This window comes from Octodon degus, unplaced genomic scaffold, assembly GCF_000260255.1.
Source record: "Octodon degus isolate 3935 unplaced genomic scaffold, OctDeg1.0 scaffold00045, whole genome shotgun sequence".
NCBI classification, from domain to species: Eukaryota; Metazoa; Chordata; class Mammalia; order Rodentia; family Octodontidae; genus Octodon; species Octodon degus.
Genome location: NW_004524621.1, coordinates 12,626,825 through 12,650,307, shown reverse-complemented (window position 1 = coordinate 12,650,307; position 23,483 = coordinate 12,626,825). Strand labels below are relative to the sequence as shown.

Below are 23,483 nucleotides of genomic sequence, written 5' to 3'. Positions count from 1 at the left end.
ACTTTCATAGAAAGTCTGATCGCTACCTCGTAATTATAAAGGAGCCCTACTTCTCAAGAGTGAAGTAAGGGTGAGAATGACCATGTCATTTCAGCTGAATGAAGCCAAAGAGGGAAGAGGCTGTGTCTCTTAAGAAAAAATACAAACAAGATTTGCAAAAATGTTTGGTTGAGAAGTTAAAAAGGAAAAAAAATGACAAAACAGAGAACCAGATGGGAAAAAAAGAAGAAAAAAAGAAACCAAAAAACAAAAAACACCCTCTGCATATCTATACAAATTGTCTTCCTACTGGGTGCTTAAACCACTAGCAAACTTGGTATTTCCACTAAAACAGAAAAGCTTCACACAATCAGAAGAAAACAAATCAGAAGAACAAGGAAACCAAGGATGAATGTTAGTGTAAATTTGCATTTTGGGAGACAGTTGTCATTAACTCCAGAGCCCAGCGTAGTTCCCATGAAGCCCTGAAGGGAGAGGACCTCCTGCCACAAAGAGTTTCGTTCCTGACGAGTCGTAGCAGTGGGTGTAAACAGCGTTGGGGAAGAAATCAATATCCGAAAAGTAATTCCTCCAGGTTTCATCATGATTCTACAGAAAGAGAAAGGAAGTGTTAGACCTTTAGGCTACAGGGAAGGAAAGTGGACAGGAAGGAACAGGAATGTTTTCTGGTCTCCATAAGACAGTCCTCCACTTATAAGTGATGAAAGGAGATTGCTTCTCCAAGGAACGGGCCCTCACTTTTTTTTTTTTTTCTTTGACATAGGGTCTCGTTATGCAGTTTAGACTCATAGTGATCCTGTTTTAGCTTCTCCAGCGCTGGCACTACAGGCGTGTGCCATTACATATGGTTTCAGTGGCTGGCACAGTGCCTCTGGGTTCCAGGGCTGGCATGGCATGCAGTATCAGGATTGAGCTTGGGACCTGGCGCTTGCCAGGCAGGCATTCAGTCCGCTGAGCTATCTCCCCAGCCCAGGGCCTCACTTTTCCAACTAAACATTAGAGCAGAATTGAGAAGGTTGAAGAGTTGCTACGCAAAGTACAGGTTTTTTGGTTCCAAGTACCAAACTGTATAATCCACTAGCACTCTTGGCAGGAAATGCCTTATCTTTCTTACCCTATTACCATTGGGGGAGGTCTAGTATATGTTACTGGGCATCTGTTTTCCTGTAGATCCATTATATGCTACCAAACTACTCTGTGACTCAGCATAATCTCTGTATTTACAAATTGTTACATCAATAAGGACTTCCTTGTATTTAACCTAAAAGCATTAGCATGGTACTGTAAGTCTTTATCTGGTATTAAGTACATTATGATGGTGGGAAAAAAGCCTAGTACTTAAGCATTCCGTGAATACTCTCACTCATAGACACAAAAGCAAGTTTAGGAGAAAGTGTCTTTCTTGGCACCATGGAGTGCCTTTTAATAATAAAAAATTGAGGGTGGTACATCAATAGGGCAGGAACGGGTGTTAAAGGAAGGACATCTTTCTGCTACTGCTCAGTGACTATCTCAAGTGAGGGCTTACTCACCAGCCAACCTTTGCCAGTGGTTAGTTTCAGATTTTCCCCTGCTAGCTTGGGCTTGGACCCACAACAAGATGAGAATCTCTCTTCCAGAAATCTCTGTGCTCGGATGTCATAGAAGAGCAGGGAGCCCTGCCCTGTGCCCACAGTGATAATGTGCTCATAGAAGCTCACTGACCGGATCCCTAGGAAAGAAAAGTGAAGGGCATGAGAAAAAGAGCACGTGCTCGAAGGTCTGCTAAACTGAATTTTTCCAATGCTGAGTCTGCATTGCATACCCAGCTATCAGATGATGTTGCCCAATGGTTGAAAGCAGCTCATATTCACTAACAGGAACTCTCTGACAACCCTCCACCAAGCTAGATTCCTAATGATGCCAAAGATGCTTTTTTTAAAAAAAATTATTTATTTTTATTTATTACATTTATTTATTGTGTGTGTGTGTGGCCAGCTCAGCCCACCAGGGGGCGGGGCTGACTGGCATGTGGTGCTGGGGGATCGAACCGCGGTCCCTGTGCTTTGCCAAGCTTGTTTCAAGTAGGTGCTTTAGACCACTGAGCCATCTCTCCAGCCCCAAAGATGCTTTTGGCCCAAGAATGTGTGTATCCAGAACTTCCCTATCTCCCTTGAGTCACTGTCAAGCTATCTGCCATAACTGTCAGCTCTTGTCCATTATATGCTACCGAACTACTCTGTGACTCAGGATAATCTGTGTATTTACAAATCATTACATCAACAAGGACTTCTTTGTATTTAACCTAAAAGCACTAACACTACTGTAAGTCTTTATCTGACATTAAGTACATTATGATGGTGGGAAAAAAGCCTAGTATTTAAGCATTCCATAAATTCACTCATAGCATGAACTTAAGACATGCTACTTAACTTTGGGTTATTAAGAACATACATCTACTGTACCAATTAAATGAATAGCTCTTGGCATGCACAAGGAGCTTCAAAATATTTGTGGAACCAATATTCCTTCATTAAATATAAAGCTAACATTAACAAGAGCCAAACTCTCTTAAAAACTTGTCATTACATGTCATTCCAGCCATGTTTATTTATTCCTTCCCTAAACTACTTTCATTATTCTTCATTCTTTTTTTTTTTTAATCCTTCATTCTAAAACATGAGCATCTCAATAAAATTTAAAGAGGGAGGCTGAGGCACGATGATCAATGCAAAAAGCAAGTTCAAGGCCATCCTGGGCTACAAAGCAAGTTCAAGGGTAGCCTCAATGTATAGCCGGGGCTGGGGAGATAGCTCAGTAGAATGACTGCAGGGTCCTGAGTTCAATCCCCAGTACCTGAAACAAAACGAAACAAAACAAAAAAACCCCAAAGAAACAACAACAAGAACAAAAACATACAGCGAAACTTCATCCAAAAAAACCTGTAAAACAGGAGCTGGGTATGTGATACAAGCCTGTAATTCCAGTATTTGGGAGGCTGAGATAGAAGGATATCAATTTGAGGTCAGCCTGGATGACATAGTTCAAGACATATTAAAACTGTGTCTAAAATAATAAATAGGCAAAATAAACAAATAGGCAGCATGGCGATGCATGTTTGTAACCCCAGCTACTCAGGAGGCTGAGACAGGAGGATTCCAAGCTTGAGCCCAAACTGGGTCTCAAAAGGAAAAACGAAGCAGAAAAAGTCTGGGGATATAGTTTAGTGCTGCTTGGGTTAAATTCCCAGTGCTGTACCTCAAAAAAATTTTAAAAAATAAAAAAAAGAAAGGAAAGAGTTTGATTTTAGAAGGATTTTTTTTTTTTTTTTTTTTCTGGCTCAGGATGCCTTAAGGGCACGTCTGGTAAGGCATGAGGATCTGGGGATTGAACCACAGAATTATTCTGAGTCTGACTGCTTTACTTAATGAAGCAGGCACTTAAACAACTGAGCTAATGGGCAGACCTCCTGAGTTAGATTTTAAAAAGATAGAAAGAAAATACTTTGTTAAACTATATGATCTAGATTCTAATCCCTTGCTGTGCCTCATCAAACTGTGATACCATAGTAGGAAACACCTGTAATACCAGTACTCAGAAGGCTCAGGCAGGAAAATCTATATACTCAGTCCTTTTTATTTATTTTGAGATAACAGTCCTGCTAAACCAAGTTTTAGTCTAGCCTGAAATTTGTGGTTTTCTTGCTTCACTCTCTTAGGTAGTGCGCATGTTCTCTCTTCGACCTCCCTTCCCTCCCTCCTTCTCCCCTACCCCTTCTTCTCTCTCCCTTCCCTCCCTTCTCATTTTGGGGATGTGGTATTGAGACACTGTCTTCCTATATAGTTCAAGTTGGCCTTTAACTCACTGGGTAGCACAGGTTGGACTTGAATTCATGCTGATCCTCCTGCCTTAGCTTCCCAAGTGATGGGACTGCTACAGATTGGCTAAAATGGGGTCTTACTATGCTGCCCAGGGTAGCCTTAAATTCCTGGGAATTAAGTGATCCTCCTGCCTCAGCCTTCTTAGTAGCTGGGACTAATACTCATTTCCTACATGCTTTCTGAGGGATTCTCAACAGGATGAAATAAGATGTCAGAAAAAGGTATCTTGTGTTTTTGTTGTTGCTTTTGAGACAGGGTCTTGTTATGCAGTTCTGGCTGGTTTTGGAACTCAACAGTAATCCTCCTGCCTTGGCCTCCCAAGTGCATATGACACCATATCTGGCTTAAAAAAAAGGTATTTTGAGACCTTCAAGTACACTACAAACATGTAGTGTATATTTATATTCCTCCAATAAAGAATCAGGTACTCTTAAAATATGGTATAAAAGACCGGATGTGTAAGCCTGACTTACCCAGTGTTAAGTTCAACTGTCATATATAATGTAAATATTTAAGTATAAAATGTGAAGCTAGAGATTGAGGTGCACACTTATAATCCTAGCACACTGAGAGGATCTCAAGCTCAAGTCCTGCCTGGACAATTTAGTGAGACTGTCTCAAAAAATAAAAAGGAGCTGAGGATGTGGCTTAGTCTTTTCTTTTTTAAATGTATTGTTAAGGGCCGGGGCGATAGCTCCGTAGAATAAGTGCTTGCCTGGCAAGCACAGAGTCATGAGTTCAATCCCTGGTACTGAAAAAAAAAAAAAAAAAGTATTTTTAGTACAGGGTCTACAGGGTCTCACTACATAGATCAGACTCATACATAGTGATTCTCCTGTTTTCAGCCTCCCAAGCGCTGGGATTACAGGCATGTGCCACCATGCCCAGTCTCAGTCACCATCTCAGCACTCCCCAGGAGGGCAGGGCTGGCACAGCACACTGAAGATCAAACCCCAGCTGCTGTGCTCTGCTTAAACAGGCACTTTAGTCTGCTGAACTATCTGGCTGGCCCTGTGTAGCTTAGTTTGAAGGCTCCGAGTTTAATTCACAGACTGTAAAAGAAAAACAAAAATGTGAGAGATTTTTTTCAGTGCTAGGATTGAAGCAGGTCCTTCTGTGTGCTAGGATAGCAATTTTACCCTGATCTACACCTCTAGCCTCAATCTGAGGGTATAATAACATGTATACATCCATGACACCATCACCACAAAAACAATGAACATAATCATCATCCCTAAAAGTATCTTCATGCCTTCTTGTAAAATCCTTAAATCCACCATGCCAACACTTCATACAAACAGAATCTTTTTTTTTTGAGTCAGGGTCTCACAATGTAGTTTAGCCTGGCCTTCAACTTGCTCATGATGCCCAGGTTGGCCTTCAATTCACAGGAATCATCCTGCCTCAGTCTCCAGAGTGCTAGGATTACAGATGTGCACCACCACGCCCAGCTGTAAAAAGAACTTTATTATTATTTTTTTGCCAGCTCAGCCCATCCTGGGGATGGGGCAGTCACAGCATATGGGGCTAGGGACTGAACCTGCACTTGCCTAAGCAGGCACTTTAGTCTGCTAAGGTATCTTGAAGACCTTATTATTATTTTTTGAAGATTTATTTGGTACAGGGTCTTGTTATGTAGCTGGGACTCAAAGTGATCTTCCTGTCTCAGTCTCCCCAGCACTGGGATTACAGGTGTGCACCACCACACCCAGTTTCAGTGGCTGGCACGCAGTACCAGGGATCAAACCTGGATCTTTGTGTTTGCCAGGCAGGTACTTAGACAGCTGAGCTACCTCCCCACCCCAAAAGAACTTTATTTTATTTTTTTTTTGTGGAACCGGGGATTGAACTCAGATCCTTGCATTTGCCAGTCAAGCGCTTATCTTACTGAGCCATCTCCCCGGCCCCACCAAAAGAACTTTAATTCAGGCAGGACCCTAGTGAAAAATCAGCAATGTCCTGACTGGTGGTTTTCAGCAAAAGCTCCTATGGTATCTGAATCTCTGCTGCCATATACTGGTATTTAAGCTCATCTCTGAGTTAGCAACTACTTCCATGTTATACATATCCATCACCATACTTGTTTAGTTGATTTTTTTTTTTGACCAGAAATTGAACTCAGGACCTTGTGCTCACCAGGCAGGTGCTGTGCCGCTGAACTATCTCCCCAACTGCCACTACACTTATTTGAAAACAAACATAGAAAATGAAGGCAAAGACCCATTTGCAACGAATCTGCTAGTCCACAAAGGACACATAGGACTTACCACTGCCTCGTTCCCGGGAACACACAGACTTGACACTGTTTGAGGGCTGTCGTGGATCCAAGAAGGAGACATGAGCTTGGGAGCCCACCGCATACACTGACCATTCACTACCATAGGCCAGACACACATTCTCCCGCCAATATGGCAGCTTGGTGGAGAGGAGCTGAAAAGAGTGAAGAGAGATGTAACCACAGTAAGCCAAAGTGCTTAAGGCAGGAGCTTTTTGCTTGGACTCCTGCCACTGTGGGTCTCCTTCATGTATAGCTGCATGAGGTCAGAGAAAAGGACAAACATGATTAAGGAAAAACCTGCTGGGTGTGGCGGCACACACTTATGATTCCAGCACTCTTTTTAAAAAAGGAACCTCTGCTTAAGGAAAAATGTAAACCTGAAATTAAATAATGAGAAAAGCCAGGAAAGGGAAAGACCTACCGGTTGTTCCAGGAATAACCACAGGACACTAATGCCAAGGTTCCACCCCATTCTGTCAGCAGGAAGAGACAAATGCCCTTCTCATAAAGGGGCTGATTTCTAGCTACCCTATCGCCTGACTCTCAGTTGAATGGCAATTGTACATAACAAAGCACACTCCTGCCTGAGTTAACCCAAATAACCTGAGGCAGCCTTAAACCTGGATCCTTGTCACCTCACAAATTGTTAGTGGGCACTACTGCACATCAGACACCATGCAAAGTCAGACAAGCTTCGAGCTGCTCTGTTATAGGGAATCACTACTTCCCAGAGCCCTCCTTCCTTTTGTGAGAACCTTTGGTTCTATCTTTTCTATCAAAGGATATAAACAGGAGTGCCTCCATCTTAACACTCTAGACCAACCTAAGCGGCCATCCCTAAACACATTGGAATTATTATTATTATTATTATTATTTTTTTTTTTTTGCGGAACCAGGGATTGAAATCAGGCCCTGGCAAGTGCTTATTCCACTGAGCTATCTCCCCGGCCCCCACATTGGAATTATTGAGAAATGCCTGTTCAGTTTAAATTCTGGAAACACAGTTACAGACCAAAATAGCTTATCAAGAGCCAAGGACTTTCTGTTTCCCCTTTTGTAACTTCAGATCTTCCCATTGTGCAGCTTAAACTAGCCAGCTGCCATAGACTGTAAGCTTTGAATTCAGCCAATGAATTTAAAGGATAGCTGCTTCCAATGAATGAAGACTTAAACAGATCCCTTCTCTACCTGCTTGGTGGACCTGCCCTGGGTCTGGGCACAACTGTATCCTTCTGCAAGAGTAAGCTGTAAACTTTGCCTTGTGCAGTTCTTTAGATTGCTGCCTGAGAGCTTTTTTTTTTTTTTTTTTAAACCCTTTATTTATTTGGTATAGCTCTCACTACACAGCTCCAACTTATAGCAATCCTCCTGTCTCAGCAATGGTGCACCTGGGGTTCTGGGGCCAGCACAGCAGATGGTACCGAGTATCAAACCCAGGTCCTTGCACTTGCCAGGCAGGCGCTTCTTTCTGGCACCAATAATCTATTCTGGAGCTCATTTCTTTCTTTTTTTTTGGGTACAGGAATCAAACTAAGGACCTTGTACTTGCGGAAAGGTACTGTGCTGCTGAGCTATATCCCTGTGGGGCTCTTTCTGTCTTTTTGAGACAAGGTCTCATGCAGTTCACACTGGCTTTGAACTCACTTATGTAGCTCAGGCTGGCCTTGAACTCACAGCTATCCCTCTGTCTCAGCCTCCCGAGTACTGGGATTACTGGTGCATACCACCACTTCTGTGTTTTTTGTTTGTTTGTTTTTTTCTGTACGGGTAATCAAACTCGGGACTTTGCGAGCTACTGAGTTATATCCTCCCCCAACCCTGCCCCTTTTTGAGGTAAGGTATTGTACCACTAATCGAGACTGGCCTTGAATTCACTATGTGTTATGGTTTGTGTCTAGCTGTCCCTCCAAAGCCTCATGCAATTATGGGGCAGACTTCTACAGTTAAGTGATTAATTCATGATTCAGTGCTTAGATTATGGGTGTAGAATGCTGCTAGGATTATGGGTCTGAGTACTACACCTAGCCTAGGGCAGATAGCCTGAATGCAACTTAAGGGAGACAGACTTGCTGTCTGTTGCCACTACTCTCTTTTGCTCTTGTTGTTTTGCTGTTTTCCGCTGCCATGAGCTACTGCCCTTTGCCATGTGCCATCTGCCTTGGAGCCAGCTGAGTATGGACGGACACCTTCGCTAACTGTGAGCTAAATAAGCCTTTTCTTCCTTAATTCTGGTTGTTGGGTATTTTGTCCCATCAAGGATAGAAAATTAACTGAGACATTATGCCGCCCAGGGTGGCTCTCCAGCAACCAGTAGGTCTCCTGCCTAGGACTCCCGCTGCTGAAATAGGAAATAGGGCATAGCTTAGACTGGCTGGGAAGAGAGGTGTGGTGGAATCCTAGAATCTACCCCGCACTGCCTCTCAGGACCCCATATGTAGAAGTTCTCAAAGGGCTCCTGTGAGGTGTGGATGGCACAAAAAACACAGTTGCTACAAAGAGCTTGCTACCATGGCTTTCCTCATGGTAGCCTGCCTGTGTTCAGCAGGGGGTACTTTTTTCTTTCTTTTATTTGACCTACGTTCACTCTGCAGAGCCTGTTTCCCCCTTATCCTCCCTTCACTTTTACTTTTTCAAATAAACTTTGTCATTGTTTTTGCTTGTTGTGTTCAATTTACTGTTCCAGACAAGAAAATCCTGGAAACGAAGATGGGACTGGGTAACACGGTCATTATGTCTCCACACCCAGTTCTGCCTCCTCTTATGAAAAACTTGGAGAAGTAGCAAGTAGTAAAGGCCTCTGAGGGGAGATAAGGGTAAATGATTCAAATGTAGACTTAACTATGAAAAAGCTATTTGTACTACTTGTTAATTAAATCAGTTACCTCATTATCTCACATGATTATTTCAGACATGGTTTATCTTCAGTCCCTAGTGGCTCCTAACATTTAAGTTTTCCTGTCTTAACAATATATCAGGCAATCAACAATCAATAAACAAATACTTAAATATAGTGTGGGCTAGAGGACTTCTAGTTAAAGCAGTCTGTAAAAATAACCTCTTTCTATTCTTTTTCTTTTTGATGTAGTACAAGAGATTAAATCCAGGGCCTGCACACAGAGGTACATTATCAGCCATCCCATCCTTCAATTTTGTTTTTGTGGGTTTTTTTTTTTTTTTTTTTTTTTTTTTTTGGTTTGTTTTTATATTTAGTACAGGTCTTACTACGTAGCTTGGACTCGTAACGATCCTCCTGTTTTCAGCCTCTCCAGCACTGCGATTACAGGTGTGTGCCACCACGCCCGGTCTCAGTGGCTGGCTCAGTGTGCCCAGGGGTAGGGCCAGCACTTGCATGTGGTGCCTGCTGGGGATCAACCCCTGTCCCTGTGCTTGCCTAAGCAGGTGGTTTTTGATATAGGGTTTTGCTATATAATTCAGGCTCATCTTGAACTATGTAGCCCACACTAACCTTGCAGTTGTGGCAATCCTCTGCCTCAGCCTCCCAACTACTGGGATTATAAACCTGTGCCACCACAGCCAGCTCATAGCTCTTTTAAAAAATATTTGTTTTTCAGACAAGATCTCACTATAGTTCAGGCTGGCCTTCAACTCACTACATAGCTCACAATGGCCTTGAACTAGCAGCAATCCTCCTGCCTCAATCTCCTGGCTGTTGGGATTATAGGTATGTGCCAACATGCCCTGCTTCTTAGCCCCCTCCCCCTTTTTGCAGTACTAGGGATCAAACTTGGGACCTTGCGCTTGCTAGGCAAGACACTTATGCCATTGAGCTGTATCCTTGGCCCTTCGCAGCCCCCTTTGAAAATTATTTTTAAAACAGTCTTGCTAAATTGCTCAGGTAGCACTCAAAATGCTCCTCCTGTCTTAGCCTCCCAGATGATAAGATTATAGGCATGTGCCACTGTGCCTAGCTCTTTCAATCTCATTTTATTTTTTTAAAATCATTTAATTAATTAGCTCCAGAGTCTTGCTATGCAGCTCAGACTCATAGTGTTCCTCCTGTTTCAGCCTCTCCAGTGCTGGGATTACAGGTGTGTGCCACCATACCTGGTTTCAGTGGCTCGCATGGTACACCTGGGGTTCCAGGGCTGATAGCACGTGGTCCCGGGATTGAACCCAGGTCCCTGCGCTTGCCAGGCAGATGCTTAAGACTAGTGAGCTATCTCCCTAGTCACTTTCCAATTTCTTTAAAAAGACTTTCCTTCAAGAGAAGCATGCCATGAGACCAGGGATATAGCTCAAGAGCACAGTGCCTCCCTGGCAAGCATGAGGTCCTATATTCAATACCTGGTGCCCAAAAAGGAGGGCATGCTAGACTCTGAATTTCTTTTTTCTTTTTTTAAATTTTTATTTATTTATTTGTGTGTGTGTGTGTGTGTGTGTGTGTGGCCAGCTCAGCCCACCAGGGGGCAGGGCTGGCTGGCATGTGGTGCTGGGGGATTGAACCGTGGTCCCTGTGCTTTGCTAAGCTTGTTCTAAGTAGGTGCTTTAGACCACTGAGCCATCTCACCAGCCCCCCTCTTTTTTAAATTTTTATTTATGTATTTGTGTGTGTGTGTGTGTGTGTGTGTGTGTGGCCAGCTCAGCCCACCAGGGGGCAGGGCTGGCTGGCATGTGGTGCTGGGGGATTGAACCGTGGTCCCTGTGCTTTGCTAAGCTTGTACTAAGTAGGTGCTTTAGACCACTGAGCCATCTCACCAGCCCCCCTCTTTTTTAAATTTTTATTTATGTATTTGTGTGTGTGTGTGTGTGTGTGTGTGGTGTGTGTGTGTGTGTGTGTGTGTGGCCAGCTCAGCCCACCAGGGGCGGGGCTGGCTGTAGACTCTGAATTTCATGTAATATGCCAGAACGTGCCTAGAACTCAGGAAACTGGGTGTTTTTAGACTAGGATGAAAAATCTCAGGGAAAAATAATGATTATTTTGGAATGTTGGGGACCAAACCCATGGTTTTTTACATACTAGGAAGTACTTTACCACTAAGATATATGCCAGACCTGAGTGTTACATTAAAGTACTAAAGTACAAGCTGGGTGTGGTGGTACATATCTGTAATCTTAACAAGTTTGGGGGCCACCAAGAGCCTGTCTCAAAAAGCCACATATTAAGCCACGTTTATACCTTAGACAATGTGTTCTCAGCTTTCCAGAGATGAAAGTAGCCATCCAGAGATACTGCTCCCAATTCCTACAAGAGCAATGAAAACCAGGTTATAGCCCTACCTATAACAACTGAAGTGTAATAGAAAGCAAGGGAAGACCCTGATGATCAGTCCTCTCCTTTATTCCCATGTCACAGTGATTTTCAAAGGTCTGTCCCTAATTAGCCTATGGATTATAGCACACTAGACTGCATGCAAGAAGGAACCCCCAGCTCACATGTTCAAAAAATCCTCACTATGCCATCATTCCCAATATCCTGTTAGAGCACACAAATGAAGGACACGTACCTAAGTCTCAATGTGAAAGCAGTAAGTAATGGGTCTCATTTAGAAGACACAAATTTAACCTTCGGCCAGAAATATGGATCGGAGACAGGAGGCTAAAAAAACTACCTCTCAACTGTGACATGGTTCAGATTTTGCAGAAGCCTTTCTCCTCTTCCAGCTCTGGATCTACATTCTTACACTCAAGACATCAGTGTCAGGAGATCTAACACAAATGATTAGGTAAGACTATGTGACAGAGTGAAGGAGGTAGTGAAAAGGAATAGGTTAAACTGTGAAGACAAAAACAGTGATTGCTTTTAGAGGCAAATATGAAAAAATCCTAAAATAGAGCCCCTGCAAAGGCATGTGCAATTGAGGGATAATTAAATCAGGTGGCTGCAGGGAAACACGAGGTTGACTGCAATACTGCAGAAATCAAAGGGAAAGGGGATGTCTCAGTCTCATTACAAATTCTTACTAGCATCACTCAGCCTTTAAAAGGTGCTCTGTGGACACAGAACCAAGCTACCTAGCAAGCCCTGCCGTGGGGAGGAAAAAGGAGCACACACCTCTGAAGACATAAGTCAAGAGGACAGGCTTCACAGATCCCTTTGTGACTTTGTACCTTGTTCTTATTGTTGAAAGCCAAAGCCCGGACCTTGCAGTTGTCAGGGTTTGTGTCCTCCTTTGGGATGTCCTTTAAGGCCTTGTGAGCGATGTGAGCATACACAGGGACCCGTGACATATTGTGCCTTGCATCACTTTTGGTCAACACATCATCCGTCACCTCCCAGAGTCCCATAGAACCATCACGAGAGCCTGCAGAGCAGAGAGACCACAGATGTCAGATGGATTCAAACCTCCACGGGACGCTTCTGCAGATGGCCATGGTGGACTTTAGTTCTCAGCATCACCCTTACTTGCACTCTCTTGACCAGATGATACAGATATGTAGGCATTTTTATATTTTTGAGGGGTGGTGTTGGGGTATAAATTGAGGCTTTACAAATGCCAGGCAGGTGCTCCATCAGTGAGTTACAACTGTAACTGGCCAGGATAATTTTAATAGTTACTTAAAATGATTCAGATAAGCTCAGGTTGTTAAAACATAACTTTTCAGCAGTTTAACTTTTTTTTTTTTTTTTTTTTTAATGTATTTGGTACAGGGTCTTACTATGCAGGTCAGACTTGTAGTGATTCTCCTGTTTCAGCCTCCCAGCGCTAGGATTACAGGCGTGTGCCACCACATATGGTCTTGGTGGATGGCTTGGTGTGTCTGGGGTGGGGAAGGCATGGCATGTGGTACTGGCAGAAGGATCAAACCCAGGTCCTTGTGGTTGGCCAGGCAGGTGCTTAGACTGCTGCACTATCTCTGCGGCTCCTCAGCAGTTTAATATGATTAGTGGGATTTTTTTATGAAGAAAATTTAGGACAGTATGATAAGGCTGTTATTTTTGAGGATTGATGTTCAGGTCAGCTGGCATACATTACTGTCAGTTGCAGTGGGCAGTAGGATTTAGACATCTCTGCTCTATATCAGTGTGTGTGTGACGCTGGACTGAACCCAGGGCTTTTGCACTGAGCTACAATCCCAGTTTTTGAGACAGAATCTGGCTAAACTGGAAAGTCCCTTCAGGTGGGATTTAAACTTGCAAACTTCCTGCCTCTACTTCCTGCATGTACAAAGAAGCCCAAATGGTACTTTTTTTTTTTTTTTTAACCTTTTTTAAAAAAATCATCTATTTATTTATTTTTACATTTATTTAGTGTGTGTGTGTGTGTGTGTGTGTGTGTGTGGCCAGCTCAGCTCACCAGGGGGCGGGGCTGGCTGGCATGTGGTGCTGGGGCATCGAACCGCAGTCCCTGTGCTTTGCCAAGCTTGTTCCAAGTAGGTGCTTTAGACCACTGAGCCATCTCTCCAGCCCCCAAATGGTACTTAAAAAGTTTTTTTTTCTTTTTTTTTTTTGGCGGAACCGGGATTGAACTCAGGCCCTGCGTTTGCCAGGCAAGCACTTATTCTACTGAACTCTCTCTCCAGCGCCACTCTTAAAAGTTTTTAACCTTTGGATTTTTTAAAGAGACTTCAGAATATTACAGACCTCTATCAAGAGAGAAATGCACACACACACAAAAAAAGAGAGAGAGAGAGAAACACATCCTCCTCCTCCATGTCTCATCCTTATCCCCTCCCCCACATCCTCTTCCTCCTCTCAGCCCATCCCCTCTTTTTCCTGGTGCTGGGGATCTAATCCAGGGCTTCATGGACTTTCAGTTTCCTTAAAGCTTTCCAGGGATACATAAATTACAATCCATTTAGAATGACTGCTTTAGGCAGGCATGGTTTCACATGTTTATAATCCCGCTTGAAGGTGTTAGCACAAGAATAACAACCTCAGATCAGTTTGGGCAATTCAGCAAGATCCTATCTCAAAAAAAAAAAAAAAAAAAAAGGCTAAGAATGTAGCATAAGTATCATCAAAGCCTTAGATGGAATCTCCAGTACTGAAAACAGTTCTTAGGGATGGACGCCAGGATCTCTTGTTGATGCTAAACAACTGCTCCACCACTGAACTACATTCCCCTTTTTTATTTTAAGGCAGGACTTTGCTAAATTATCCACCTTATAAATTCTCCTGCTTCAGTCTCCTGAATAGCTGGGATTACCATGCTGGGCAACAATAATGTTTCAAAATTCCTTTGAAAAATAGGCATGGTAGAACACACCTGATATCCTAGCACTTGAGAGGCTGAGGCAGGAAGATCCACAAGTCTGAGGAGAGCCTGGGCTACAGAGTGAGACCCTGTCTCTAAATAAATAAATAGACAGAAAGCATCTGGAGTAACCATTAAAAAAAAAAAAAAAATCCATTAAAAAAAAATTCCTTTTCCAAAGCAAATGTGGTGGCATATTCCTATAATCGCATCATTTGAGAGGCTGAGGCAGATGGTGTGTTCAAGACCAGCCAGAACACAAGGAGTTTAAGGATGGCTTCTAGACCTTGTCTCAAAAATCAAAACAAAAGCCTTAGCCGGACATGGTAGCACATGCCTGTAATCCCAGCACTTGGGAGGCTGAGGAAGGAAGATCATTATAAATTCAAGATCAGCCTGGGCTACAAAGTGAGCTCAAGGCCAGCCTGAACTGCATAGCGAGACCTGTCCCAAAAAAGACAAAAAAGGGCTGGGGACACAGCTCAGTAGCATAAGTGCCTGCCTGGCAAGCATAAGGACCTGAGTTTGAGCCCTGCTATTGCATGCTGGGCTGGCCCTAGAACCCCAGGCACTTCTTGCTGACCCAGAACAAGGTGTGGTAGCACATACTGGTAATCCCAGCACTAGGGAGGCTGAGACAGGAAGATCACTGAGTCTGAACTGCGAAGCGAGACTGTTACACACACATACACACACACACACACACACACACACACACACACACACAACAGTCCCCCCCCCCCCTTCAAATCTCCACCTTTCCTGGCAAAATTATTTGCCAACTCTCTTTTTTTTTTTTTTGGTGGTACCGGGGACTGAACCAGCTCTCCTTTTTTAAGAACAGAAGCTGCCCTTCCCATGCTGTAATCTCTTAAATGATCCCTAGCAAGAACTGTCTAGCACGGAAATATATTACCCAATTTTTTTTTTTTTTTTTTGCATAGGGCTTGTGGGCAAGGATTCAAAGCAGAGGATTCATAAGTCCAGAAAGAGAACTGTACATCTGGAGAACTATAAATGGTTCATCATGCTGACTTTTGTGGTATAGGCATGGAAGTTATCAGAGAGAAGCTCAAAAAGTAGGGAGTTCTTTTTTTTCTTCGCTTCTTTTGTCTTTTCTAGACAGGGTTTCACTACTTAGTTCAGGCTGGACTTGAACTCACTTTGTAACCCAGGCTGACCATGAACCCACAGCAATCCTGCTGCAGTCTGAGTGTTGAGATTATAGGTGTGTGTTACCGTACCCAGCCAGAGTTCTTGTATTTCTGCTACAAGGTTTGCATTTTATACTATAGATACTAGAGAGTTACTCAAATAATAGGGCTGATATAGCTTAGTGGTACACTGCTTGTTTAGTATGTGAGGTCCTGGGTTCAATCTCCAGTACTTAAGGGAGTCAAAAGGGGCCAGGGAGGTGGCTCAGTGCAATAAGCGCTCTCCCTGGCAAGCACGAGGGCCTGAGTTCAATCCCCAGGTCCAAAAAAAGTCAAAGATTAAAGTTTTTTTAGAAAGTGATAATGACTTTTATGGTACTAGGGATCAAACCTAGGGCTTTGCACATGCCATGCAAGTGTTCTACCACTGGACTAGCCATCCAGGTTAATAGAATATGAGTGTGATGGGATTTTATTTTTCCCCTCAAAATGTTATGAAAAAAAATCAGAGTTGGCAGTTTAGCTCAGTGGTAGTGAACTTGCCTAGCGTGTGCACTAAAAAAAGAGAAGAAATTCAAGCATACTGAGATATGGAAAGAATTTTGCAGTGATTACTTACCTAATCTTCTACTATTAACATTTTGTTATACTTGCCTTATCACATCTCTCTCTCTTTTTGCCCTTTTGAGACAAAGGGATCTCACTAGTTCAGGCTGCCCTTGAACTCACTATGTAGCCCAGAGTAGCCTCAAAACTTATAGCAATCCTTCTTGCCTTAGCCTCCTGAGTGCTGGGATCATAGGAGTGTCACACCCACATCCAGATGGAGAGTATTATTTCAAGTACTAACTTGGCAGCCAGATAAAGATTGGGTAGGTGTAAGAAAGGACAGAAATGGACAGAAAATACAAAACGACACTGGCATAATTCAAGAGTAGATGAGGGACACTTGAGAAGGTAGAAAAGAAATTAATGGATATTTTAAAAAAGTTATCAACATGGCTTAGTAATTTAAGGAGATTGAAAAGCCTAAAGTAAGTGTTAATTTTTTTTCTTTCTTTTTCTTTTGGGCAGTGCAAGGTATTGAATCTAAGGCCTCATGCACACTAAGTTCTACCACTGAGCTACACTTTCCACCCTTAAGATGAGTTTTAGTTTTCTGGTGGTTGACCTAGCTGGGAGATGGAAGCATAAGCCAATACATCTCATGGCCAGAAGGGCCAAGAGTTAAAATAGAGGTAAGGATTTTGAACATACCAACTTTGAGGCACAATGTTCATGGGTAATATTCATATTTAGCCCAAATGTCAAGAGTGGCAAATAAGCAGGGCATGGTGGCACACATCTGTAATACTAGCAGCAGGATCACAAGACCAAGCCCAAACTGAGTAACTTGGTGAGACACTGTATCAGTGATAATTTTTTTTTGTCTTTCTGACACAGGGTCTCACTATGTAGTTCAGGCTAGCCTAGAGTTGACTTTGTAGCCCTGGCTGTCTCAAACACACTGGGATCCTCCTGTCTCAGCCTCCCAAGTGTGAGATTACAGCAGTGTGCCACCACACCTGGTTGGCAAACATTTTAAAGTTTTTTTAAGGTTTTTTCTTTTTTGTGTGTGCAGGGTCTCATTACACAGCTCAGACTCATAGTGATCCTCTTGATTTCTGCCTCCCTAGTGCTGGGATTACAGGCATGCATCACCATGGCTGGACTCCATTGCCGCCTCAGCACGCCCAGGGGCAGTGCCTGCGCAGAATGAGGTGCCAGGGATCAAACCCTGGCCCCTGCACTTACCTAAGCGCTTAGTCTGCTGAGCTATATATACCACTGGCCCTTAAATATTTTTTTTTTACATTATCTATCTATCTATCTATCTATCTATCTATCTATCTTGTACAGGGTCTCGGCACTATCTACCTATCTACCTGTCTGCCCGTCTATCTATCTATCTATCTATCTATCTATCTATCTATCTATCTATCTGGTACAGGGTCTCGCCACACAGTTCAGACTCTGTATTGATCCTCCTGTCTCAGCCTTACCAGGTCTGGGATTACTGGTGTGTACCACTATGCCCAGTTTTGGGGCCAGCATGGCATGTGATAGTGTGGATCAGACTCAGAACCTTGTGCTTGCCAGGCAGGCACTTAAACCACCCAGCCTGCTTTTAATGATAACAAATAGTTCACTGTGACACACATGCCATAGGTTCACCATGACTTTTCTATACAGAAATTTAAAAAAATTTTTTTTTTAAAAAGAACTGAAGATGTATCTCAGTGCAAAGGCTCTGGGTTAAATTTCTAATACCTTCTTGACTGCAAATGAGTAGCTAATATTAGCTGGGTCTGATACTTATAGTATCACACCTATAGTACTAGGACTCAGAATGCTAAGCCAAGAGAATTGTGGGTGTGAGGCCAGCCTGGAACACAGTGTGGTGGTGGCAAATGTATGGTACGCGTGCCAGAGATGGCTATTATCACTAATAGGTCTAAAAGTTTTGCCATCACTGACATAGTGAGATCCTGTCTCACAAAAACCACAGTGAACTGGGTATGATTCCACATGCCTATAGTTCCTGTACTCTAGAGGCAGGATTGTAAGCCTGAGGCACAGCTCATGTTTTAAACTTGTCTATACTGTTCCAGACATGCAGATGGAGACACTATCAGCCCAAGAACACAAGATACTCCCTGAGTGTCTAAAAGAGATGGGAAGTTTTCTTTTCTTTTTTACTTATTTGATACAGGATCTCACTACACAGTTCACACTCATAGTGATACTCCTGTCTCAGCCTCCTCAGCGCTGGGATTACAGGTATTTGCCACCACACCCAGCTTCAGTGCTGGCCTTTTGGGTTCCAATGCTGGCACGGCTTGTGGTACTGGTGATTGAACTCAGGTCCTCGTGCTTGCCAGGCATGTGCTTAGACCACCTATCTCCACAGGCCAAGATAGGTATTCAAAACTAACCTAAGTTCTGGTTCCCCTGAGCCAAATTTATTCAAATTATTCTCATATGAGGGTCTCCCATAAGTATGACATGACTCTGCTCCTATCTTAAAAGCTCTTATTCCATGGGGTGATGAAATGATTGAGAATCCACTTGAACGCAGACCCATGCCACCTATAATGCTAGACTGTGGGAGACTGAGGCAGGAGAAACACTTGGGAGTTGAAGGCCAGCCTGAGCTACATAATGAATTCAAGGCCAGCCTCAACTACAAAGTGAAACCCTGTCTCAAAACAACAACTAACAAACAAAATTCTCATTTATGATATGAAGCTACTCTTGCAAACCTATAGTATTATTCTTAAGAATTTATGAAATAATGTATGTGAAGTACTAAGTTTGGTAACCACTGATTATCTGTCTCCTCCAGTAACTAACAGCATTCTAGAGAGATTCAGCTCAATCTGAAATGAGGGAGACTATATTTTTATCCATGGGTATTAAACAAAGCTGGTTAGCATTTCTGAGCCAACTTTCTAGGCTGCAGAACATAGACAGGATCGGTGATTCTGTAGGTTAATTTTTCTGCATGCATTTACTCTCTTCCCTCCCTACCATTATTCTAACCACTAGAAAAGAAATCCTCCAAACCCTATGCAGATTTATCAGTAAGACATTTAATGCTATTAAGTGGTACAGCTAATAACTGCTTCTAATATTCTGGATATCATACCCACATTTCCAAAACACATTCACCACCATAATCTCAATGAAGTCCAACAAAAATGTGTCTAGCCACAACATGCTATTTATACATTCTTTTGAAACAAGGTAAGAGTATAGACAATAGATGAATATGCTAACATCTCCACTTTACAGATAAGAAAGTTATGATACAGGGGAAATGATACATCCAGTTGCATGGTGACAGAGGAAGAGCAAACACTGGAAACACGAGTTCTGGATTTCTGTTGTTTTCAGGCTATTTCCTAAAATACTACCACTGCACCTCAAACTCTAACCCTATGTCCCTGCCATACCAAAAGCTCTCTAAAAAAGGTAACTTTACCAGACACTGCCATAGTATCGCTGATCCATGCAATGGAAAAGATCCAGTCCTTGTGTCCATCCTTGGAGGGAAGAATGACAGGTACAGGAAGGGAAACAAAAGTAAATCAGTAAAATATGATTATAATGAACTCTCTTCAAAACATTCAAATCTGACTGATACAAATGTCTTTGAGAAAATTACAACTGTGGTCCCTGGTGGTCTCAACCCATAGGGCTTGATCTCAACACATAATCTTCACCTTTTTTTTTCCTGATCATACTATATATTGAAACCTAGGGCTTTCACACTGAGCTACATTCCTGGCCTTTTCAAATTTTTCTGTTTGAGAAAGGATCTCAGTAAGTTGCTAAATTGCCCAGGTTAGGCTTCAACTCATAATCCTCTTCCCTCAGCCTCTCAGAGTGCTCAGGTTACATGTGTAATCTCAGTTTATATTGTTTGTTTTGAAAGAGTCTTGTTAAATTGCCTAGGTTGCACTTGAATCTTAGATTGTCTTGCATTTGTCTCTTGAGCAACCAGAATTATATGAAAGTGCCACAGTACTCAGCCTTACTATCTTTCTTTTTTCTTTTTTACGGTACCAGGGATCATACTCTGGACCTTGTGCTTGCCAGGAAGGCACTTAAGCCTCTGAGCTATCTCACTGGCCCCTTACAATCTTTCTTGAGGTTCAATGCTGGAAAGACAAAGGTACTACTGCAGGTAACATGTCCCTTGCATGCAGAGCTCTTCTGTCAACATGCTTGTTGTACATGGAGTCCAGTCCCTCTTCTATCATCCCCCTATACCTCACCTGATATTCTTAGGATCAACAGAAATCTAAGGGAAACCACTTCCACCCAGGTGGACAAAAGATCCATGTTACTTACTTGTCCCTATTTAAAAGCAAGGTTACCTCTACTTACAACTATTGAGAAAACTTACATCTCCCACACACACAGGATCTAGGGTAGGTAGTCGATAGATAGCAAGACTGTTGGGGTTGTCTCCTCCAGTAGCTAACAGCGTTCTAGAGGGATTCAGCTCAATTGCATGGATGCCACAACCCTGCTGGGTCACACCTCCAGGCTCCCGGTCCTTCAAAATGGGGATCTTGGTGATCTGGCTTGTCTTGACATCCACTACAAATAGCTGTAAGAGAAAAGGATACAGAATCTGAACACAATTTCTACTTGACATGGATAATGCAGGGTATAAATATCCAATTGTCTGATTAGCAAACGACCTTTTTTTATTCACTGCAGTACTAGGGATGAACTCAGGGTCTCATGCATGCTAGGCAAGTGCTATCCCACAGAGCTATACCTTCAGTCCTCAATCAAACATTCAGCGAAAGCTTAATACATGCTATTCCCTGAAAATTAGTAAAGGCATAGTCAGGGCTACTAGTCAAATCAAACTGAAATAAATGTAATGCTAGAGCTATGACTACCATCCTACATGCACACAGAGTAAGAATGACTAAATTTGGTCTGAGGCACACAAAGCTTCAAACAGGTCTTGCAATAGGGTATGGACACAAAAGCCAGACCAACAGTTTTCCATCAGCATGGGCATATTTTGTATTTATTCCTCACATGCACAAAAATTTGTACATAAAACAAAGCTCCGAGAACACTTCATAGTCACATGCTTTTAAACATGCCTTTTCTATTATTAGGTTTCTGAAAAAATTCCAGAAGTATCTACTACTGTTCTGTTCTATGCTTGTCTGCCTTTGCTCATACTATTTCACTACTTAAAATGTTCTATTTCACCCTTTTACCAATCTCATTCCTTTTCCCTTCCAGGATTCAACCCACAAACTATTTTTTGAAAAAGATTAGTCTTATAGAAAGAAACTTCCCAATGGAGTCTATTGGTAAACTTTTTTGGTCTTTTTTGAGACAAGGTCTTGCTATGCAGTTCAGGCTGGCCTTGAGCGCATTTTGTAGCCCAGGCTGGGCTTTAACTCACAATGATCCTCCTGCCTCACCCTCCTAAGTGATAAAAATTCATGGACTCTTTAACTTTTTTTTTTTTTTGGTACTGGCAATCAAACTCAGGACCTTGTACTTGCCAGGCAGGGGCCTGTGCCACTGGGCTATATACCTGGCTCTGATAAGCTCTTCATAGTATTCAATGGTTCATTCATTGTTTGTAGTACTGTTCCAGATGCCAAGAATATAACTATGGGGGATGGAGTATTGCTCAGGGGTGCAGCATTTGCCTAGTATGTATAAGACCCTAGATTTGATGATGCCCATCACCACACACACACACACAAAGAATGTTAACTATAAACCAGGGAGAAATGATCTCTGCCTCCATAAAGTATATAATTTGGGGTGAGGAGTGCTGGCACACACCTGTAGTCATTCTACTCTGGAAGGCTGAGGAAGGATGATTAACAGTTTGAGTCTAGCATGGGCAACTTAAAGTGACTTAGTCAGAACCTGTTTCCAAATAAAAAATAAAAAAGGGCTAGAGATACAGCTCAGCGTGAAGGCCCTGGGGTCAATCCCTAGTATCATAAAATAAATTTTTTAAAGGTACACTTTAGGAAGATGAATTAAAATTCTCTATGTGATAGGTTCTCACTGTTGCACAGGCTGCTCTCAAACCTGCTGGGCTTGAGCAGCCCTACCCTTTTAAACAATTATCACTAATCAAAACATTTACTGCAGCTACATTAATGGCCCACTCACATGTTTGTGTGAGACAATGCATCCATAATACATTAGCGTCTAGACCAGTGAGTACCAAACTGATTACTAAGATGACTTGGGGGATGGGAGTGTGGCTCAGTGGTAAAGTGTTTGTCTAGCACGCAAAAGGCCCTGGATTGAAGACCCTGGAATGAAAAAGAATACGAAAACTAAATCAAACAAAATGCTAGGGACTTTTCTTTAAAACAAAGAACGAGAAGAAAACTCCTGTAAAACAAAAACAATTCTTAGGCCCTTCATAAAACGCCTCAGTTAAAAATTTCTGAGTTTAAAAAAAAGTTAAAAACATAAAATACAGATAAAATAAAAATAAAAAAAGGGCCAAGGAGATAGCTCAGTAGAATTAGCACTTGCCTGGCAAGCACAGGGTCCGGAGTTCAATCCCTGGTACCAAAAAAAAAAAAAAAAAAAAAAAAAAAAAAAAATTCTGACTTAACGCCAGGCATGGTAGCATATGGGAGGCTAAGGGAGGATGATCACAATAAATTTAAGGCCAGGTTGGGCTACATAGTAAGCAAACAGAGAGTGCATGTGTGTGTGTATGTGTGTGTGTTGTTTCTTCAAGAATTTTCAGATAGATCAGATGGTGTCCTAAGTTTAACATCAACCAACCCAGACCCTTCTTCCCCCAAAAAACCATGAATCTGGTCGCAGTAACATGTGCTAATAGTTTCAGCTACTACTTAAGAGGCTGAGGTGAGAGGGTCCAATGTTGGGGCCAACCTAGGCAACATATGGAGACCACATTTAAGAGAGGAGGAGGGGGAGAAGGGGAGAAAGGGAGAGAAGAGGGAAGAAGAAAGGGAGGAAGGGAGGGAGGAAGGGAGGGAGGGAGAGAGAGAGAGAATATATTAAATTAGAATCTAGCTTCAGCACACAGAAATTTCCCAGGCACCATTTTATTTGAGCACTGCTGGGGATATACCTCAGAGGTATAGCACCTGAGCTTGACTCCTGGCACCAAAAAAAAAAAGATTTGAGCATTGATCTACAGAGACTCTGTTCTATAACATATAGGGTGATAGTTGTTTTTCAGGTGAACAGTGCAGCAGAGAAACAGGCAGAAGGAAAAAGGGAAAGGTGCTTTATTTTCTTTGAGGACATGAAGAGAATTCGGGGAGGTCAAGGAATTCTCTGAACTGGACAAAGGAAGGCTGAGACTTTTAAGACCTTTGCCAGGGGAGGGATTTGAAGGGCATGTTTAGATAGATCTGAAAGGGGCCGGTGAGATGGCTCAGTGGAATAAGCGCTTCCCTGGCAAGTGCAAGGGCCTGAGTTCAATCCCCGGTTCCGCAAAAAA

The 23,483-nt window shown here is 42.6% G+C and overlaps 1 protein-coding gene across 2 annotated transcripts in view; it reads right to left on the bottom strand.

Annotated features, from left to right (window-relative positions):
* Positions 1-340: 340 nt before the first annotated feature.
* Dcaf12 (DDB1 and CUL4 associated factor 12) overlaps positions 341-23,483 on the bottom strand; it is a 39,334-nt gene continuing 16,191 nt past the window's right edge. For both annotated transcript variants that reach the window (XM_004631913.2, XM_023716047.1), the window contains 7 exons: positions 20,400-20,606; positions 19,473-19,533; positions 12,208-12,401; positions 11,276-11,341; positions 6,128-6,290; positions 1,533-1,711; positions 341-588 (listed from right to left, as the gene is read on the bottom strand). In XM_004631913.2, the coding sequence (XP_004631970.1) occupies positions 430-588; positions 1,533-1,711; positions 6,128-6,290; positions 11,276-11,341; positions 12,208-12,401; positions 19,473-19,533; positions 20,400-20,606 (1,029 nt within the window). In that variant the 3' untranslated portion in view covers positions 341-429. The remainder of the gene's footprint in view (positions 589-1,532; positions 1,712-6,127; positions 6,291-11,275; positions 11,342-12,207; positions 12,402-19,472; positions 19,534-20,399; positions 20,607-23,483) is intronic.